The 20,983-nt window shown below is 46.0% G+C and overlaps 1 protein-coding gene across 1 annotated transcript in view; it reads left to right on the plus strand.

Annotated features, from left to right (window-relative positions):
• The window catches only part of EXOC4 (exocyst complex component 4), a 387,317-nt gene extending 366,677 nt beyond the window's left edge, over positions 1–20,640 (plus strand). The window contains exon 18 of the mRNA XM_063308928.1: positions 18,829–20,640. Within this exon, the coding sequence (XP_063164998.1) occupies positions 18,829–19,066 (238 nt within the window). The 3' untranslated portion in view covers positions 19,067–20,640. The remainder of the gene's footprint in view (positions 1–18,828) is intronic.
• Positions 20,641–20,983: the final 343 nt, after the last annotated feature.

Below are 20,983 nucleotides of genomic sequence, written 5' to 3' on the forward strand. Positions count from 1 at the left end.
TTGGAGTGCCAGACTTCCAGGAATTCTCAGCTCTTTTCCTATTAGTGTGGTCAATTATTCTGTATTTTCCCCGTGGAACACGTGGTCCAGTCCAAGGGTGTCAGTGGCTGTCAGGTCCCTCTCCTCTTGCTTCTTTGCTGCTGTTGTTGTCCTCATGACAGCTATACATTCTTTGATTCTTTGGTATAGTAGGTGTCCTGTCTGCAACCCAGAGAGTTGATGTTCTGTATGATGTTTGTTCTTTCCTGTGGGGGTGGGAGGGAGGTCCTCTTTAGGTTTCCACAAGATTCTTTGTAGAGTTTTTGTGGGCACATGGGCCACGGAGTGGCTGGAATAATCTGCTGATGTATGTTCTGATATCTTTCTTATGCACGGGATTATCATTGTGTAGTCCTCAGGGGTCTTTCAGTACTGTGTTTTGTTTCCTGGTGCGTTTTTGATGAAATCGGTGTGTATGTGTGCAGTTCTTACTGCTGTGGAAGTGGTTGAGTTCTGCATTTCTGAGTGCTGGTGAGAACCCCAACTGGAGTTTTGTAGAATGAGCCTGGGGTACAGTAACCACAAAAATTCTTAAGAAAATGACTGGTTGATACCTGCTGAATGCAGCACCATCCATGGCATGGCCAGAAAAGGGGGCCCTGCTCTTCAGCCTACCAGGACCCAGGTGATGAGGAACATGTAGAGGCCTGGCTGGTCATATAGTATCACTATTCTCAACTTGCTTCCTTATTCTGAGAAATTTATCCCTCCAAGGAGGGTTTTTCTTTCTTCCTCACCTTGTTCTTTGCTAGCTTTGGAGCCAGGATCCTGTTGCTAAGGCCCAACAAACCTTCAGGGAAACAGCTCCCTTGGAAATTTTGATTTCCAAGCAGTATCAATAACACAAGAAAGATCGGCTCTGGGATGGACAAAACCATGCTTCATGTAGAAAGAGTTCTTCTTAGCTGGTTGCGTGTTCTGCCTCCCCTCACATTGTAGGTCTCTCCTCTTCATCTGTCTTGGGCCAATTCTGTGAAGTCATTCTCTTGAACTTCTGGAACCCCTCAGCCCAGTGTTCCCATCAGCCTGCCCTTGCAAGCCAAGATCTTTCCGCACCCTCCAAAGTGCAATGGTCCAACTTGGTCTTGAACCGTGACTGCTAATTTTTGCTTTCCAGTTTCTCTTCTCAGGCATCACCCTTCCACTCCGAGTGTCCAGTCAAATATCCTCTCTCTCCCTGGAATACATGTTCCAATGGAAGAGAGTAGATTTAGAATGATAAAAGCAATTTTCCGTTTTATTTCACTAGTCACTTCCATTTTGGAAGGTGAGTCATGATTATTGATTTGTTCTGATTTGATTTATACCCTGCCTTTCCTCTAAAGGTGCGAGGTGGCACACATCACGTAGCTCTTCCTTTTCTCCTGCCACAAGGCTGGGATGAGGGTGGGGCAGGTCTAAAGTCACCAGGGAGGTTCCGTGGCGGAAGGTGGTCCTTTCCGTTCCATTCTAACCACTGCACCATTTTTGTGCATCACCCACTGTCAACATTACAAGAAAGAATCTCAAATGTTTAAAGCTAGATGGACAAACTAACACAAGCTGACAAAAACAGTGCAGAGGTTCTTTTAGGGCAGAAGTTCCCACTAACACGTATCCTTTACAGTCTAAACATGGAATGAAGTCAGGTATACTATAAAGACCAAAACGTCAGCAGCCTATACCCTACATCGATGTTTCTCAACCTCGGCAACTTTAAGATGTGGGGACTTCAACTCCCAGCCCCAGCCACATCTTAAAGTTGCCGAGGTTGAGAAACACTGCTCTAGTCATTTAGAATACTAACTTACAGTTGTTTACTGTTCTCACCAACTTCCCCATCTTTGGTGAAGGCTTTCTGTAGATCCGTCATTTGATGTTTCCTAGAGCACTTTAGATCCTTCTGCTGTAATCTCTTAAAAAGTAGTGTTCACAGCATCGATAATGATCTTTACCGCTTGGACAGGGATGCAGTTCTTCTGCTTTGACTAAACAGGCCCCTTCTGTTTTCTTAATATACAAACATTCTGGAAATGACAAAGGAGGACCCTTTTTCACCTGAGAAACTCTGCAGGTGGAAGAGCAGACTGACTGCATGGGGAGCTCTTCAGTCTATAGAAAATCAACTTTCATTCTCCCCAAAACATGGCAGTTATGAGAGGGTGGAAATATTTATTTCACCTAAGGGTCTGTGCTGGCAGATTAGAAGGTAATACAGGGACCCTCAATTGCCAGATGATGAGTTGGTTCAAGGTCTGAGTTGATTCCACACAACCAGCCGTACTTGTAATGGTATGTAGGAATGACCTTGGGAGACGGGTGTGGGGTGGGGAGATGCTGCCTAGGGAATGGTCAGAGAAGAGAGGGAGGAGCCCACCGCTGCATGATGGGTGGAGAAAGAGGCTCAGAAGGGACTCTCCCTGACTTGCCAAGAGGCTGTAAGGGAGAAGGCGGGAGAGTTGCACTTTCAGACTTGCAAGATTCTGTTAATGCAGCCTTACAATAAAGTAGAATTAGCTCATCTGGTCATGTTTCCTGTCTGGTTTACTTGGGAGGCTTGACAGGTCTATCTTATAAGTCTGACAATACTATAGATAGAAGTAGTCTGTGTAGAAGCCACCCTATCCTTCCTACTACCCCAGTGGCCCTCTAGCCAAAATAGATCTGAACAAAGGAAGGGAGAGAACACACACATCCTTTATCCACTCTCACCCCATAAGCTGTTCATTTAATAGGGTCACTATCCTATAACTACATGGCATGCCTCAATTTCTCCATCGTAGTTAGTACCTACCACACTACGGGGGCTGCTTGCACAGAGACATAAATATTCTCTGAATAGGAACAGGCTGCCCCGGTATCTGATAATCAATAGTAGAATCTGAATTTTATGAGGAAGAGCTAAGGATAAGCCCGTCTTCCACATCACCTGCTTGGCTTCCCCAGATTCACCAACGAAAAGATGCCTACTCTCACAGCAACCTGTCCCCACCTGGGCGTCCTCCAGCTGCAGAGGTCAACTCCCAGAATTCCCCTGCAATGTGGTCACTGCTGAGGATTTGGAGCATGGAAGTGTCCACTTTTGGAGAGGACCGAGGTTGTGGAAGGCTGTTTTATTATCTGGTTTAGTTCTGCAACTTCTCCCAGAAATGAATTTTGAACAGTGTTTTAAATTAATCATGCAGGTGACCTTTTTGTTGATCTCTTGTGGAAAGTAATGAAAGGTTGGGGGGGGGTTGTGTGAGGGGGGCTAGAAAAGAGTCCAGAAGAGTTTGGAATGTTTAAGTTTTCTTTTTCTCCCTTGTCGACATTGCTGTCTCTCATTAGATGGGGTAATTAGGGGACCAAGTCCCTTTCTACCTCTGGGGAACCTTTCTTGTGACATCTGGAACAATATCAGGCCAGTGTTCATGGACCAGAGGGAGTTGAGAAAAGCTTCCCCACTTATGTTCCTTATCTGCAGCCAAAGCTTTTCAGAAAACGTCTTCCGAGTCCTTTTGTGCTTGCGAGAGCCTTGTGCTCCACTTGTTGGCTTTGCCACTAGGTTTCTGTAGGTGTTCGTCAGAAGGAGAAACAAAGCCGATCGTTCCCAAAGGGACAACCCAGCCTCTCATTCTTAGAATGACTGCAGTAGTCAGTACTATTCAGGCCCAAACAAAGCTAGATGGCTTCTGAGGCTAGGATGTCACCTCTAGTTTGAAAGAATGCATCAGACTTGGCAGTGGTGGTGGAAGTCTTCTGCTTCCCCTCTGGAGATCACGGCCAGGGAATTCCTCTGAATCTAGCACTAGATCCAAGAGTGTGAAGCAAAATTGGTGTTGGGATGACCAACCATATTTTGTAACCAGCCCTGGCAAACCCTAGATGTTAATTGGGTGGGAATCTGATGTTAGCAGAGCAGAAGAAAGCAAAGGATCAACTTGCAAGTGGCGAGGATCTGGATGCTGCCTGTAAGGATTGCCTATCCTAAAACACCATCAGACTCATGAACAGGTTCATAAAGATATCTGATTTATTAGAGAATAGTATGCAGGATCACAAAGAAAGCTGAGAATGATGAAAGTGCGCCAAATGCAAACTAAAAAACCCTCGGTACAAACGAGACCCCTCCCCCTGTAGAATCTTCCCAGGCTCACAATCCCAGGTGCTCCTAACGGCTCCTGATGGTCCACGGGAAAAGTCCTTGAGTGGAGCACATAACCCAAACACATTCCACAGATGCAGAGCTTGGCACAATGTTTCACAGCAGCTCCCTCCCACCATAAACGCGCGTCAGCACCATGGCATGTGAAAAGTTACGATGTACAGTGCACATTGAAACAGTGAACATGACATGCCCCCACCCCCATTCAAGCTCAGAGTTGGACAGATCTAGATATAGGGCAGATGATGATGATAATAATAATAATAATAATAGATAAAGATATGGATAGAGATGCAGTTATAGATATAGACATGCTTACATGCTCTCCATCCCTCCAAACTTGCATCTAATATGTGGTGTTTCCCAAGCTTTCTTAAATTCAAGCCAGCAGCCAAAAAGAGGCAATTCCTCTTCCCCATCTGTTAGCACCAGACAAGAGGTGTTAAAAAAAAAGACAGGAAAATAAAGAGAAGAGGATGAGATGAGACAAAAAGAGACTCAAGGGGGAAATCGCTTTTTGTTTGCAAATACCTCATCGCCTGGTCCTTCTGCACAGCTTAAAAAAGAAGGCAAACTGAGACATTGAAACATAAATTCAGTCGCTTTGCTGAACTTTGTTCAGTCTGTGAATGGGGGGAAATTAAGGCAGACATCCTGCTTCTTTTTTTGTGGGTTGCTGCCTCTTTGTGCCCTAAAGTTTGTGCACCAGAGAGGGACTTATGGTATTATATTGGTTCTACCCCATTGATTAGTCAATTCCTGTCAGAACCTGGAAGCTGATAACACGTTTTTCAGAATGCAGCGTCATACTGTTTTGCCTGGATCATTTCATCCCTTAATTTACATTCCCTGTTATCCATCTCTCCTGTTTAATTAAATTAAGCCAAAGGAACAGATTTGGCACCTGTTGAGAGAGGTATTTGAAACCATTCAGAGGTGAGAGAAGCCACCAACATCACTTCCTTTTGAGCAGGAACCCCATGACTCCATCAATGAAGTTGGAAGCCATCACTTAGGAATCCTCACTAAACCTTTTTAATTGAGGGCTGTCCCACCACAAATGATAAATCTAGTTTTTCAGGAAGTGATGGAAGACCACTCGCCTGCTGATCTATCTTGTATCTGGCTTTTGATATCCATTTTCATGGGTATTTTTCCACCTTTATTGCTTTTGTGGACTCCATGGGGAGTGACGGCCCAGCCTCTTTCGGCAGCTGAGATCTTGGCTTTCCCAAGGACTTCTAGGGCTGCTTAGGTCACTATTGAAGCAACAAGAGATTTGAGTAGCACAAGGTTGCCCAAGAATAAATACCAGCATGACACGCTCCAAGTTTATGCTCTTCAGACAGTTGGCAAACAGAAACAGAGATCTTGAAAGTTGCATTAGAACAAAGCCAAAAACCTAAGGAAGTTTATGGAGAAAGTGCCAGCCAAATGGAAAATATGGAAGGGATTTTGGACCAAACCAGTTGGGTGTGAGCCAGAACTTGTTTTCTCTGTACACCCATCTGTGGAACGAATAAAAACTTCTCTCTCGTCAGGTTCTGTACAGTCTGAGCTTAGAAAACATCTTCCTGTGTGTCTCAGTGCCAAAGAGAGTTTATAAATTGGGAAAATTATACGTCATTTCCGTAAATCTCCTTTGTTGCACAGTTCTGTGAACCTTTCTATTTGAAGCTCCCATGGAATTGCAGCAGGTGGTCATCCCTGGCTTTGGCTGGACCAACAATTGCCTGGCTGCCCCAACAAACCTGAAGACAGGAGAAGAAAGTCCTTCTGACTTTGGCAATAGCTCTTCCAATTGGGCCTGAACTGGAGGTCCATCTTCTTAACAGACTAGAGACCAGAAGTGAGAGAGTGTGCCTGTGCACACACAAATCTGCTGTTGTGTACAACTGCACACATATATGCATCCAGACACGTGTCCACATCTCCAAAGTGGGTTGGGTAGGGAGCTAGGTGAAGATCTTCTGACAGAAGGTATCCATGCTCTGGAATTTCTACCTCAGCTTTTATTCTCGTTACATATACCAACCTTCCTTGGGGTCAGAAGCTAAGTGGGATTGGGCATGGTTAGTGCTTGGATGGGAAGCCAGTTAGAAATCCCAGGGCTGTATGCTAGACTGGAAAGTCAAAAAGTCATCTAGGAAGAAGGCAGTGGCAAACCACTTCCAAATGCTTGCCAAGAGAACCATGTGAGGTTATTCAGATGGGGACCGACAGTTGAACCTAAGTCAAGGCTTTCTTTATCCTTCATCATATATTATGTTTTGGTAGGCCAGCCACTTAGAGATCTAGGTAGGCTCTAAGCCATGACTCTGCAAGGCCTTATAATCCCCAGACCTGGAAGAAATAATCCCCTGGCCAAACTCTATCATCCTGCCCATCCCCCAGGATTCTGACAAGCCAACACTTCTACCCTCTCCTGCTGCTAGACCTTTGAGACATTATGCAAGAAAAGCAGGCAATGAAAACAGGCCTGGGGTGCTGTGGGGGCAGACTATTGATTCGTGTCCCCAGATTAGCATATCTGGCAGATGGAGGCTGTCTAAGAAACATTGCAAGTGGCATCTGTGGGCTGCCTGATGGAAACTCCCTGAACTTCACACATCAGATGTGTGGTCTCAATGTGCACGCTCTCCTGCTCGCTCGCTCTCTGTCTCTCTCTCTCACACACACACACACACTCCTTTGCTCAGATGCTGCAAACCTGCCATCAACCAGTTCTGTGCAGCCAAGAATAAACAGTTGCCACTAACAAGGACCGAAGAACTTGCATCTTGAGTTTTGGCACTGAGAGCAGGAGAAATGCAGGGAGAGGACGAAGGAGGGTCCAGCAAGCAGGGTGGGCTGTGCAGGGAGAGCATCCACAGAACAGCTGGAACTAGATCTGCCTCGCTCTACCTGACAGACCGTTGCACCACAACTGCATTAGCTTAAATCTAATTACCTTGGAGTTCATGCAAATTGTGGCTAAGCCAGTATTTGTCAACTAAATCCCAGCCCACAGTCCACTTAGCTGGCTCGCTCTTGTTTTGCATTTCATCCTTCAATCCTCTTCCTTCTTTCAATCCTGTTTACTGAGAATGGGATTAGCCATCAAACTGAGCCTGGGGTAAGTTCCTGCAAGCACCTGGCACGGCTTCAGGCAGACTCCAGAACTGGCTGCCCTTCAGCGGCATTGGGGCTGCAGATGCCAGGCTTCCTTAGGATGCAGAGCGGGGCAGAGGAATCACTCATCCTTTGCTCCCCTCTTCTTGTAAGCACCATAAGGGCTCCGTGCTTCATGGTCTGTAAGAGCTCTGTCTCTTCAGGACTGCCCGAAGGCAGCCCCCGACACCTCCCCACAAAGCTGCCATTGTGGCAGGAAGGGAGGTAGGTAAAGGTAAAGGCTTCCCTTGACATGAAGTCCAGTCGTGTCCGACTCTAGGGGGCGGTGCTCATCGTTTCAAAGCCGAAGAGCCGGCGTTTGTCCGTAGACACTTCCATGGTCATGTGGCTGGCATGACTAAACGGAACGCCATTACCTGCCCGCCAAAGCAGTACCTATTAATCTACTCACAGTTGCATGTTTTCGAACTGCTAGGTTGGCAGGAGCTGGGACTAGCAACGGGAGCTCACCCCGTCACGCGGATTCAAACCGCCGACCTTCCAATTGGCAAGCTCAGCAGCTCAGCAGTTTAACCTGCAGCGCCACCATGTCCCTACAGGCAGGAAGGGAAGGAGGAGCTAAATGGGGCATTACCATATGAGGGGCCTGGCTAGGTGACTTAGCAGCCCCAACCCTCATTGATTGATCTCAGAAAGCTAAGCAGGGTTGGGCCTGGTTAGAACTTGGGTGGGAGACCTCCAGGCTAGATGGGGAAATAGAACAATATCCAGAAAAAAGGGCATGGCCCAAGCAGTCAGCCCCAGGAGTCAAGCTCATTTACTTTTCAGTCACAGTGACCCAGTTTATGTTACTCTGTTTTATTTGAATCGGATTTTGGCTTTGTCCATGCTGGGGGGAGGGGGCGTGTTTGGTTGGTGCCACCGTTGGCAAGGAAGGGAGTGGCGGGGAAGGAGAAGGAGGGGGCGATGTGGCTGATGCCATTTCCAGGGCAACGTGTCGGACAGAAAGGCAGCAGTTTTGCTGGCACCCGCATTAGTGCAGCACTGGGCTGGCACCTGGCAGGTGGTGATTGTGCCTGGAGCTATCAAGGCAAGAGAAGTTCCTACACAGGTAGCTGAAAATAGATGCAGAGGGGATGAGCCTGCCCCTCTCTGGGTGGGGGGACTGGTGCCCCTTGGAGTGAAAGATCATGGGGAGGGGGTGCCGGGACCGAGGGGAGGGGGAAACAGCCCACTAGCTCCAGCAGTGGGAAATGGGCAGGAAGAATTGGGGTGGCCTGGTGTGAGGAGGCTCTGGGGGATGCTGGAAGATGTCCTCTAGTTCACCCAGCAGGAGAACTAATGCACTTGGCAGAAAGAGGGGGGGGTGCTGGAGAGGGATGTTGTGGGGGGCTCTGATCAGGGGGGTTAAGGAGACCAATGGGGGCAGAGTAGAGGGAAACTGAGGTATTGAAGAGCAGAGAAGGATGTGATGGGAGGTGTATGTGATCTGAAGGTGGAGGACATTACCATCAGATCACCATGAAACACGTACATCCGTGTTTCTCAGCCTTGGCAACTTGAAGCTGGGTGGACTTCAACTCCCAGAATTCCCCAGCCAGCCATGCTGGCTGGGGAATTCTGGGAGTTGAAGTCCACCCAGCTTCAAGTTGCCAAGGTTGAGAAACATGGATATGCAAATTGTGTCAGCCTGCCTGCCGACTGGTGGCATCTATATTGGAGGGGACGGCATTGGCTTCTTACCCAGTTCAGGGACTAGTGATTTATTATTCAGTAAAGCTATTTATGGCTTGGGCCCTTGTTACCTCTGGGACAATCTGTTCCAGGTAGAATCTGCCAGCTCTTTTCAATCATGGACCCCGCGCTCTGGATCAACTTGCTCCCCCAAAACCTGGATGACCAGTATCTTCTCATCCTGCGGGGACACAGCAAAGACTCTGCTTCTCTGCCAAGCTTTTGGAGAAGAAGCACCTTTTAAGGCAGCCAGCATTTTGTTGGGGTCCGTCAGCTTGGCCAACATGAGATGCTACCATGATTGCCATTCATGGCTTCATTGAGGTTTCTACTATTCCAGAAGCGTAAACTAGAATCAGTTGCTTTAGGCAGAGTAGAAATATCCATATAAATAAGTACACAAAGACCAGTGCAGCCCCTTAGTCCCACCAAGTTAGCTTTCACATTTCAATATATTTGTGGGTGGCTCATTAACCCTTTTGGGTTTCCACGACTTTTCCAGAAGGATATATCACAGAGGCAATGGCTGAAGGAGGAAATGCCTGATTTAAGAGGCCAGGGGATGGTCCGTTGCAAGCCATTTAGGATGCAGAATGTTGTCTGTTTTGCACTCTGTGCCTGGAACCTTCGTTGGGGAGCAAGTCACCAGGCTGCCCCTCAGCCTCAGTTCCCTATCTGTAAAATGGGAGGAAAGGGAATAAAGATAGTAACTGTACCAGCCCATGACAGCAAGTGTTCTGTACTTAGTGGATTGTAGTAGACACACACTTCTTTGTTGTTGTCGTTGTTCCAGCGTCAGGCTCTTGGTTGCAATTCCAAAACGATTCCTGTTCTCTGCAGAGGCCCAAGTCACTGGTTCCCAGCGGGCAGCTAAAATTGTATTATGTTTTGTGCTGACTGGCGCACTCATAGCATCGCCTTTTCTCCAAAGTGCTGACTGCCTCCTTTCTCCGCAGACCAGCATTACATTCTCCAGCTCTCCCCTCCTTCGGAGGGAGGGAAGTCACTTAATATCCTTTATAAACTGGCATCTAACTTCGATAATTTTTGCCTTCTCTGCCGTAAAAATGCAAATCCTTCTGACTCCGGTGCAGTGGCGAGCGTTAATAAGTGATGTTTAAATAGGGTGGATTAGCAGTTTTACTGATATATGAACAAGATCTCCCCTGCCCCTCCCTCCAATAATTTGCACATGCAAAATCAATTTGAATACAACACACTAAATTGAATTTAGGTTTTGTGTAGGAAATTGCACTTATCGGCGTGAACCATTAAATTTACTGTTTAATATGTACTTTCCAGCTCACTTGGTTAGAATTTCATTGCCCTTTATCTGTATAAATTTAATTAGGCCTGATATCATCAGTATATTATAGAACTAATTAAAGATTTAGATAAGTGTGGAGGGTGTTTCTTTAATGCCCTATAAAGTTCCACTTGCAAGAAGAAAGAATGGTTCCTCTCGGCTTTGTTGCTGAATTACCTGCAGGGCCAAGAGGACCCCGTTTCGAAAGCAACGTCAAAGGGGTGCCCCCCTGCCTATAACTAACCTGCACGCAGCATCATTAGAGGTGTGGTTTTGGTAGGCGATGTCGTCACGATCACAGAGTTTCGTTTGCTAAAACAGACCGGTGTGGAACGACTCCCCTCTTAGGATGTGACCGTTTGCTGACATGGGGGGTCCTGTCGTGGTAGATTGCTCAGCTACACAGGTTCCCCAGCCAAACATTTTCTGAATGCTCCGTGATTTTCTGACTGTTAGCCTGGCCGGGTTTCCGTCAGCGTGACAGTGTTTGGAAACCACCCCACGTCATCATTCCCATGCATGATGCATTACGTAGGTGTAAATTGAACATGCAAATTAATTCATTAGATTCCATTTCGGTGCTGCCTGGCTCGAACCGTTTCTGCAAGATCTGTAGGAGCCCTAAGGGAAATGTGATGCTATAAAAAAACACCAAGTTCTGGAAAACAATGATGTGTTTTTTAAGAAAGAACTAAAGATGTTTTAAAATATTCATCAGTGGAATTAGAGTCACACGTTAAACTGAGGTTGTTAATAGACCAAGGGAATTACGGTTATACATAAGATGCAAGAAACAGGGAAAATGCATTAATGCTGCAAGATCCATTGAAAATAATGTTTGTATCTGTGAATGAACTTGATTAGAAGAATACATCCATAGCATTTCTAGCAAAGGGGTATATCTAGCTGCTTTTGGAAATTAGAAAATTACAGAAAAGAGAATAATATTCCTTCAGAAGATAAAAGAAGTGGGGGGGGGGAGAGGATCATCTGTCCTTGACTTGATACTTACAGTAGGGAAGGCTTAGAAATGGAAGTGGCCATATCATACTGAACGGCTTGATTTTAAGGGAAGCTAAAGCTGGGTGTTATCAGAATTGTATCTTGGACTTTTAAAATGCAGATTTTGATAAACTCAGAACAGTGATGAGTAGGATTCAGTGGCAGGAGAAGCTAATGGGAAAAGGGGCTCAAGGTACTTACATGTCCCTGGAAAAGGAGAGGCTAAAAACAGAGCTGCAGACAATTTCAAGGAGAAAAATGAAATGGACAGCGGAAGATCTGAAAACAGAGGACACATACAGGAGATGGAAAGAGGGTTTAGAAGGCTGCATACACATATTTGCTTTGATTGGTAGCACATTAGAGAGGATGTCAGGAAAGCTAAAGCTTAGAATGAACTGTGGTTATCAAAGGATGCTAGGAACTATGACATGCTAGCTTTTTGAATTATCTTTGAGAAATCATGGAGAATGAGTGAAGTATCAGACACCTGGAAGAGGAGAAATATTATCTCTGTTTTTGTAAAAGAGGATCTGGACAACTACAAACTTGTTAGTCTATACAGATATCAATATCTAGGAAGATTCTAAAATGGGCAGTTATGCAGCTGATCTGTAAACACCTTGAAAACAATGCAGGTATCACCAGAAGGCAGCATGGATTTGCCAAATGAATCTTACCTCAAGTTTAATTGAATAATTTCCTTAATAGATAGTGGGAATGCTGCAGATATAATACATCTTGATTTCAGCCAATCATTTTACATACTACTCATGACATTTTAGCTAACAAACAAGTTAAGCGTGGGCTGGATGGCATGACAATTAAGTGGACTCATGGATGACTTAAAAATCATACTCAGAAAGTTTACTCAAAAATTATACTCACCAGTGGCTGCTTATCAAACTGGAATAAGGTACCGAATCAGGCACAAGTCCCAGGTCCTGTATTCTGCAATATTTTTATTAATTTTAGTTACAGGAGGGCAGATCCTGGTTGACCATTAGCAAAACAGTAAAAGCAGTTTGACAGTGGAATCAGTGATGTAGAGGTGACACATCCTTCTCTAGATGTGTCCAAGTAGAGGCAATCATCTCTCATTTGAGGGCATTTAATGTGGATTCCTTCCTGGAGTTAGGGATTGGATCTGATGGCCCGAATGGCCTCTTCGAACTCTAGGATTCTATAGTTATGTCATGCCAAGGACTGTCCCATTTTGAGAAGTGATCAGAAATGGAGGCCCAGGGATGACCTAAAAAGAGAATTGGGGACAACAGCTATGGAAACCTTCTGGAAGATTTGCAGATGTTGTGAATGCAGGAGGGGAGGAGACTGGAATAAGTCATCCTGCGAAGAGGTTGGTTGGCTCATGGAACACTTGGAAGTATCCTTGCCCTCGTCTGCTGGGTTGGGTGCAGTAGAGAAAGAAGAAGAAAGAAAGGGGGAAAGAGAAGTCGAGCACAAGGTGTAAGGATCCTTTCTGGGTGGCAAGAATCCTTATGAAAATCCTGGTACAATCCTCTAGGAGGATTCTATTGAATAGAATAAAATTAAACCAAGTTATCCCAGTTGGCCCATTGTTATCCCAGTTGGCCCAAATTATTTGGGCAATAATTTTTAAGGTGTCAGTCAAAAAGAAGAAGAAAGATTGTCCTGCTTTTTCTTTTTCTCCCCCCCCCCCCACTCCCCTGGGCTGAGGGAGGAAGGGGACTGGGGAAATCCTCTAGCATACAAATGCAGTTCCAATCAGCCCGAAGCAGAATTTCTTCCTGATTATCTTAAACTGAGCTGTGATTAGGTGACATCAGCAGGATGTGATGAGCCTGAACTCTGAAATGTCAGATTAGTCCAATGTCTCAACATCTTTTTTTTTCCCTCCCCTTTCCAATTCAAAGTCTAATTATAACCCAACCTTCTCTTTCAGCTTAAAATCAGCCAAATACTGTATATGAGTTGGTGACTACTTTTAAAGCTCAAAAATGCCTGCAATGTTACAGATGTTAAGAGGGAGGGGTCAAAATATTAAAATTGGTTGCTTGGAAAAGCTCAGATATACAGTATCTGTCCATCAGTTGGGATTTCTCTCTTGCCTGAGTTTCAGTTGTTGTTCAGTTTCAGACCCATCTGCAGGAAACTCATGTACTACTTTTCTTCTTTCATGCCAGCCTGATGTCCAGAGTTGGTTTAGACTGGGAAGTTGAAAAAACACCCAAATAAGCCACTTCCTTAATTCTGCCGAGAGCATTATATGGAAGCCATCAAGCTTGATTCAAGGGCCTCTTTAATGTTACTGTTTGGTTATAATTCCACTACTACCACAGACCTCCTGACTGTGTCCATGCATCTTGTCCAGCCTTTCCCAACCCAGCATTCCCCAGATAAGTTAGGCTCCACTTCTGAGCTGAGCTGTATTCCAACCTCTCTAGAAGGCATCAGACTCAAGAAGGGATGGACCGTTGATCCTGAAAGTTGATTCTTGCTCACTAACCTGAAAGTGCTTTGAGATGTTTTATGAGGTGACACCACAGTCTGGATGCTGACTCTCCTCTGTTTAAAAACATACTTCCGAAATCTTGGACCAGAATCCTTTTTTTTTTCTTCTTCTGCAAACGCTAGTGAATTTTTATGAGCATCCCCCTCCTTTTCAGGGAAGGCTCTGTGGGGAGAAATGATCAACTGTGACCTCCCCCACCCCACCAAAAAACTGAGATATTAAAATAATAATATAATCTCAATTGGCAAGGCAGCCACAATGAAACAATCTCCCCTGAGTGCCATCAGAGCTTCTCTCCATTTAAATGCTAATTTTCACCTCTGACCCAGGGCCTCTCTAAACAAAACACAGCCCCCGAATGTCTCGGAAGGTGATTTTCTTGACTTAATCATGATCAGGCTCCTTCTCAAGGGGGCAAAAATAGATTTAATAACTTACAGAGTTCCTTAATCTCCAAACCTTACAGGGTTCCTCTATAAAATAATTCACCACCTATAGCCTTGACTTCCCCCATTCCAACCTGCTCTATTTATTACTGGAGCCTCCAATTGTCTGTATATTCTTCTGTCTGTCTCCTCTTCCTGCAGTCAGTTACCTGCATAAATCTGACCTCCTCTTTTGATTCCGTTTGTTTCCTTTTTTTAATAGAAAAACACCTATTTTCAAATAAATATGATTTGGTATTGAGAAAAGAAAAAAAGCAATCTTTTGATGAGGACTGCGGTATCTCTAACAGCCAGCCAGGAAATTATACAGTTTTAAAAAGAAAAGATTTGGAAGTTACTAGCTGTGTTATCTTTGGCATGTATTCTGTCTATGATTATTGCATTAAAATCTGCTCCTGAAATCATACATTTTCTCTACCCTGATCTTCCAAGAAGATCATCGTACCAAAAAAAGTATTTGTGCTTACACTGAGGAGTGTTCAAGCAGCCAATGAGCATCACATGTTGTTATTGTTCATTTATTTTCTCTTAAAAATAGAATTCCTTGAATGTCTGATTATGGTGGCTCAGATCACTGGTACTCTTGTGAGCTAAATCGTTTCTGATTCTTTACTCCAGCACAAGCTGACTCATATATTGATTTCAGAATTAATTAAGTAATGAATTAATTTTGAAAATCTGTTCAATCATGTCTGATTCTTGGAGACTGCCTGGACAAGTCCCTGCAATTTTTTGGAGGTGGTTTGCCATTGCCCCTTTCCTGGGGCTGAGAGAGAGGGGCTGGCCCAAGGTCCCCCAGCTGGCTTCGTGCCCAAGGCCAGACTAGAACTCTCAGTCTCCCGATTTCTAGCCTGGTGCCTTAACCCCTACACCAAAGTGGCTCGAAGTAATCAATTAACTAAACAAACCTATATAGCCACCCAATTACCAGAAGGAACTTTGGGTGGTGAACAGGAATCAAAACCATAAGGCACTGGAACAGGCTGAGGTTGGAGCCCAAGAATTGCATGATCCAGTGGATTGGGGATTGTGGGTATTAAATATTAAAACAATCTTGAGGCCCCAATAAACCTTGCATCTATCCACCACACCACGCTGGCTCCATCAATACCCCGGCCCCGTTGCCTGGGAGACAAGCCAGGCCTTTGCTGCTTTCCTGAAGGCCAACAGGGTGGGGGGCATCTGTATCTCCACCTGATTTTGAACCTCAGAAGCAGCCTTTTCTGTGGCACGCCTGGTCCATCCCATCCAGACTGGTCCCTGACCAGGAGAAGCAGAACGATGACCTCATACAGGACTTCAGACTCCAGGGCCCTTCAGTGCTGGCCAGTGGCTCACTCTGAGGGTGAAGCACCCTTTGTGAGGTGGGGAGCAACTGCTTTGGCTGTTTTTCTATCCTGGTCACCTCCCATTTGGATCAGAGTGAGGGGAGAATGACCCACTCAGGGTGAGCCCCGGTGAGTGGCATCTCCCAGGTTAGCTACGAGTGAAAGGGGGGCATTTAGTTTTAGGGAAAATAATTTAGGTCTGTAGCCTTCTGGTGACCTGAGAGTCTCATGGCAGAATGGCCTCCTAACGTCTCTCTGGCTCAATGTTTTTCAACCTTGGCAATATTAAGATGGGTGGCCTTCAACTCCCAGAATTCCCCAGCCAGCATGCTCCCAGGATTCCCTTAAACATGGCAGCTGGAGAATTCTGAGAGTTGAAAAATCCACCATCTTAAGGTTGCCAAGGTTGAAAAACGCTGCTTTAGCCAGTCTGCCCTTCTTCTTTGGTGACTTATTATCCACACAGGCTCTACAGTTTTCTCTCCCTTCCCTAGTCTTTGAAATCAGGAGCAAGACTGCGTTGTGCTCCTTGTGTTCAAACCCCTTGATCGAGGGAGTCCTGCACTGCCACTTCTGCTGGAATGAACTTCTCAGACTGCAGGACAGAGAGTGTCACATTTTTGTTCCCATGCAAAGAAAAAAGAAAGGGGGAGATAAATGGGAAGAAACCTGTCCATGTCAGCCTTCCCAGGTGGACCAGACGGGACACACGACCAGAGGAGCTAATTCTACTTTATTGTAAGGCTGCATTAACAGAATCTTGCAAGTTTGAAAGTGCAACTCTCCCGCCGTCTCCTTTATAGCCCAAGAATTTAGGGAGGGTCCCTCCTGAGCCTCTTTCTCTGCCCATTATGCAGCTGCGGGCTTTGCCCTCTCTTATCTGACTGGTCCCTAGGCGGCATCTCTTCGCCCGTCTTTCAAGGTCTTTCTCACATACCATTATAGCTCCCCCGTTTGCCCATGCAGCTAATTGTCTCTAAGGAAGAATCTAAAACATGGGATCTTCCACTTTCAATCTGAAACAGCACAGCAGGGAGGATTGTAGATGCCATGGATGGTACGCCATCTTTCCTTACAGTATTTCTTTCCACTCTCAGACTAGAGGGATGCACTGTAGACGTCAATTTGGGCTTCATATTAGAGGCCTCAAGACTTACCCCGGGATAATTACGTATTATAGTGGTTACCACTACAGGCCACTAGCAAGGACTGGAGGACCAATTTTGTTCTTGTTGGAATTCATGCCTCCTAGTGGTCAGTAGTGATACCCACTGTAATACAGAGAGGACCGTACCATGTGTTGTACTGGTGCCAGTTTCACTGAACCACCAATAGCAGGAAATGCACCCAGGCCTGCTAAGAGTTGTCCTCGCCATTGAATCAAGCTGTACAGGCAGTCCTTGATTAACAACCACATTTGGGACTGGAATCTCGGTCTTTGAGTGAATTGGTCGTTAAGCAAGATGCCCTGCTTTCCTCAATGAGCACAATCCCAGCTCTCCCGGTTGCCGTTGTTCAGCAATCTCCTGGGTTGCTAAGCGGACAGAATGAAAGAGCTGCCTGCCAAAGGGTTTCCTCTCCCCTCCATACACAGAGGGGAAATCCTTCGTGGGGCTGCAGGAATGAAGCTGAAGTCTTCAGGGTTTGAGCTCCGTTCCTGCACCCTCCAAAGGGTTTCCCCTCCCTTCCATGCCCTCCCTTTGCAGCCTTCGCTGCTGACTTCTCCATTCACTTTCTGGGGAAGCCGGCAGAGGAGATTGCAAATGGCGATCACATGATTGCGGGGCACTTGGCAACTGTTCGTAAATGCAAACTGGCTGCCAAGCACCCGAAATGTGGTCACGTGACCGCGGGGAGTGGCGTGGCGTTTCATGACGGCCAGACATGCTTTACGGGCGTCAAGCACCCTTTCCAAAGCTGTCGTAACTTTGAATGGTCGCTAAGTGAGGACTACCTGCATTGCCTGCCAGAGTGTGTCTGCCCAGTCTCTCCCCAAAACCAGGCAGAACTTGTCTAACAGCTGGAGGCAAAACCTGTGAAAGACAGTGGACTAAGTAGCGGATTTCACCAGCTCTTCCATATTTCATTATTTGATAACATCAGGGGAGCAAGCCGAACCGAATTGCTTTGGCCAAAGAAAACAGGAGGCACTCCTGATCAATATTTATTAATACATTTCCCCGACAAGGGAGGCAAACACTGAGCTGAGTGGCTAATCAAACAAATAATTTCCCAAACATGGGCTCCCTGGCCAAAGGCAAGAACAGGCCACGCAGACTGAGGTTTTAATTGCAGCCAGCTCAAAAGGAACGCTGCTTCCTCCCTTTTATAATGATGGTTTATTTTAATTAAAAATAATCTGATCTTCCAATGACTGACAGATAAGTCCTGAAGGCAGTGAGCTTGACTTCTTGGCAGGGAAGAGGACACCAGGCAGCTTGACTTATAGCGCTGAGAGCCAATCCCTTCTGATCCCAGACTTCGTGGCTCTTTCATCCCGTGACAGTATGCAGACTTAGAAAACCCTCGGCCTTTTTCTCCCACAGCCAGCCTTGACTGCAGGAAGCAGGCAGAGAAGGAGACACTTTGGGCTTAAAGCTGCTGTTCACCCATTGCATCCCCATCCAAACCCTTTTCTGCAGGAGACCCATTTTGATTTCTATCTTAGGAGGACCAGCTTCGCTCCGTGTGTGTTTTTCATCTTCCTTTTTCTTTCTTTTTTCTCCTGTTCACAAACCAAAACATGCCCTTAACCTTCGAGGTCAGCCTTTCTCAACCTTTTGACCCCGGAGGAACCCTTGAAATATTTTTCAGGCCTCGGGGAACCCCTGCCCATTCAGGCTCCAATACAGGCCAGAAGTTACAAAACTATGATACTCATTTCATGGGTAGGCCTGTAGATATGCATGAACAGTGTTCTTAAACTGAAAATAAAGAATGAAGCTTATGTCTTTAATGTGAAGTTGCCCAAATTCAAAATAATTTTTTAAATAAATCGTGATCTCCCAGGGACCCCCTAGTGACCTCTCGGGGAACCCGAGGGAGCCACGGAACCCTGGTGGAGAAACCCTGTTCTAGGTTGAAGACCTGCCTCATCAAGGTGACTGGTGTCCGAAGGGTCACCTCCGCAGAGGAAAAATGCTGTGTTACAGAAAACCCCATGGGGGAAAACGGGTTTTTAAAAAATGGCTGTAGCAAGTATTAGCGAGTGATGTGATGACGGAAGGTCCGGCTTTGCCTTGCAGGCAATATTACGAGATGCTGTACAACACAGCAGACGAGCTGCTGAACCTGGTGGTGGACCAAGGAGTAAAGTACACGGAGTTGGAGTACCTCTATGCCCTGAGCTTACTTCACCGCAGCCAGACCGGCGTGGGAGACCAGACTATGCAAAACATGAGGCTGCAGCGCCTCAAGGAGATCATCTGTGAGCAGGCCGCCATCAAGCAAGCCACCAAGGACAAGAAGATCACCACCGTGTAGTTCAGGCTGCCGGAAACCGGAAGGGGCCCGGCTTCTTTGCAGCCGGTAGGAGCAGAGAGGGGAAATGTCTCTGCGGGGTAGTACCTGGGTATTCTGTCCTTTCCGGTTAGCTTCTCTGCTGGTGTGGGGGTGGGCAGGGAGAATTGGAGATCTTTTCAGTGGCATGCTGGGATTTTTATGTCTGTGGCAGAAAAACGGGGACTGATTGCAGTTAACGGGGAGGTGCTTGTCTGTGAGTTCTAATGGGTGGATAAGGGTAGGGAAGAGGGAAGGGAGGAATGTTGGATGTCGGTTTGATCCAGAGGGATCGGAACTGGAAGAGAGCTGAGGAACAGTCCCTAGGGAAGGCTCAACTCTGTAAAAAGAGAGCAATTGGCATCATCGCTCCCCCAGACTGGTTTCTGGCTGGCCTAATGCTACTTTGAGATGCGGTGTTTCTCAACCTTGGCAACTTGAAGCTGGGTGGACTTCAACTCCGAGAATTCCCCAGCCAGCCTTGGAATTCTGGGAGTTGAAGTCCACCCAGCTTCAAGTTGCCAAGGTTGAGAAACACTGAGCTATGCTGATGTTAAGGAATTCCTCTTCCCAGAGAAACTTTTGGGATCATTGTTTATCAAGAATGATGCATTTGACCAAGTGTTCCTTGCAGAATAAGATAACGCTTGTTAGATAGTCATCTATTTTCAGTATTTGTCACAGCTATGTTAATGCAGGTATGTGCTGCAGTTTGCCACTTGGTGGTGTTTGGGATTTTTTTTCCCCAGAGTTTGGGTCCTTATGGATAACTTTAGCAGTTAGAACTTAGTAGCATTTTTTTTTTTTTGCATTGAACCAGTTGGAGATGCTGCATTGGCTTGCACAGCGCACATAATCGTATTAGCTTGGTCTCAGGAACCCCCCTTGCCAGAAAGGATTGGCAGTGGGGCCTGTGGAAGTTGAGGTATTTGCACGGCAGATGCCAAGCCGTCACTACAAGGCTATCAAAAACCGTAACATGGCCAACAGCACTTGAAGGAATATGGCTGGATTTCAAGGAGGGATTCCCAGGCATTCACTCTGCAGAATCCCATCGCAGCTAGTTCAGATCTGATAATGCTCCCTTCTGCAAAAAAGACATGGATTGGTCAATTCTGAGAACTCAGCAGGCTTTTCTTGCTGTATTATAAACATTTTCAGGGCGGATTGGGGGAAGCAGCAACTTTTTGCTGTAGGAAAGTCAACGTATGATTGTCTGCCTAATGCCTCCATCTATAGCACAAAGCAAGATCACTTCCCCTGATCTGATTTGGTCCCATGACTTCCATCCCCCCACCCCACCCCACTGCTTACCCTGTTTTCCTCTTGGTTCAACTGGAAAATTAAAGGATAATTTTGGAACTCTTAATTATTGTATTGTGGGCTCCTTGGATGCACCAGTGCTCTTTTAGGATACCTCCACATCTTCTGTGCAGGAGCTGTTAAGAATGGTTACAGCTGGGTCTCGCTGTTCCCTGAGGGGTGTGAGCTTCCTTCTCACCCCGCACGTGCTACCACTTGAGGCACAGACCAGAGAAATGGCTCTTTCAGGGTCACAAAACCTCAGACGGTCTTTTTGAAGCATTGCTGCTCTATGCTGGTTCGTCACCATGAGTGGGAAGTGCAGCAGACAGCAATTTTCATTAGCCTGCTGCAAAAGAAATCTTTCATCCCAGTTTTCAAGCTGTGACCATTGAGAAGCATCCACAAGACAGGGATCATCTACAGTTTGATCTTGAAAGGTCATTTCCTGCAATGCTTTTGTATGAATAGAAAGGTACTTGCATGGGTGAACAGGTAGCCAAGAAATATGACTCCGTTCTCTGTTCTCTCTTGCAAGTGTCCCCAAATCAATCAAATCCAATTTAATTGATTTAGCTGCCTTGTAGGACCCAAAATCCA

Source organism: Candoia aspera, chromosome 7, assembly GCF_035149785.1.
Source record: "Candoia aspera isolate rCanAsp1 chromosome 7, rCanAsp1.hap2, whole genome shotgun sequence".
Taxonomy (NCBI): domain Eukaryota; kingdom Metazoa; phylum Chordata; class Lepidosauria; order Squamata; family Boidae; genus Candoia; species Candoia aspera.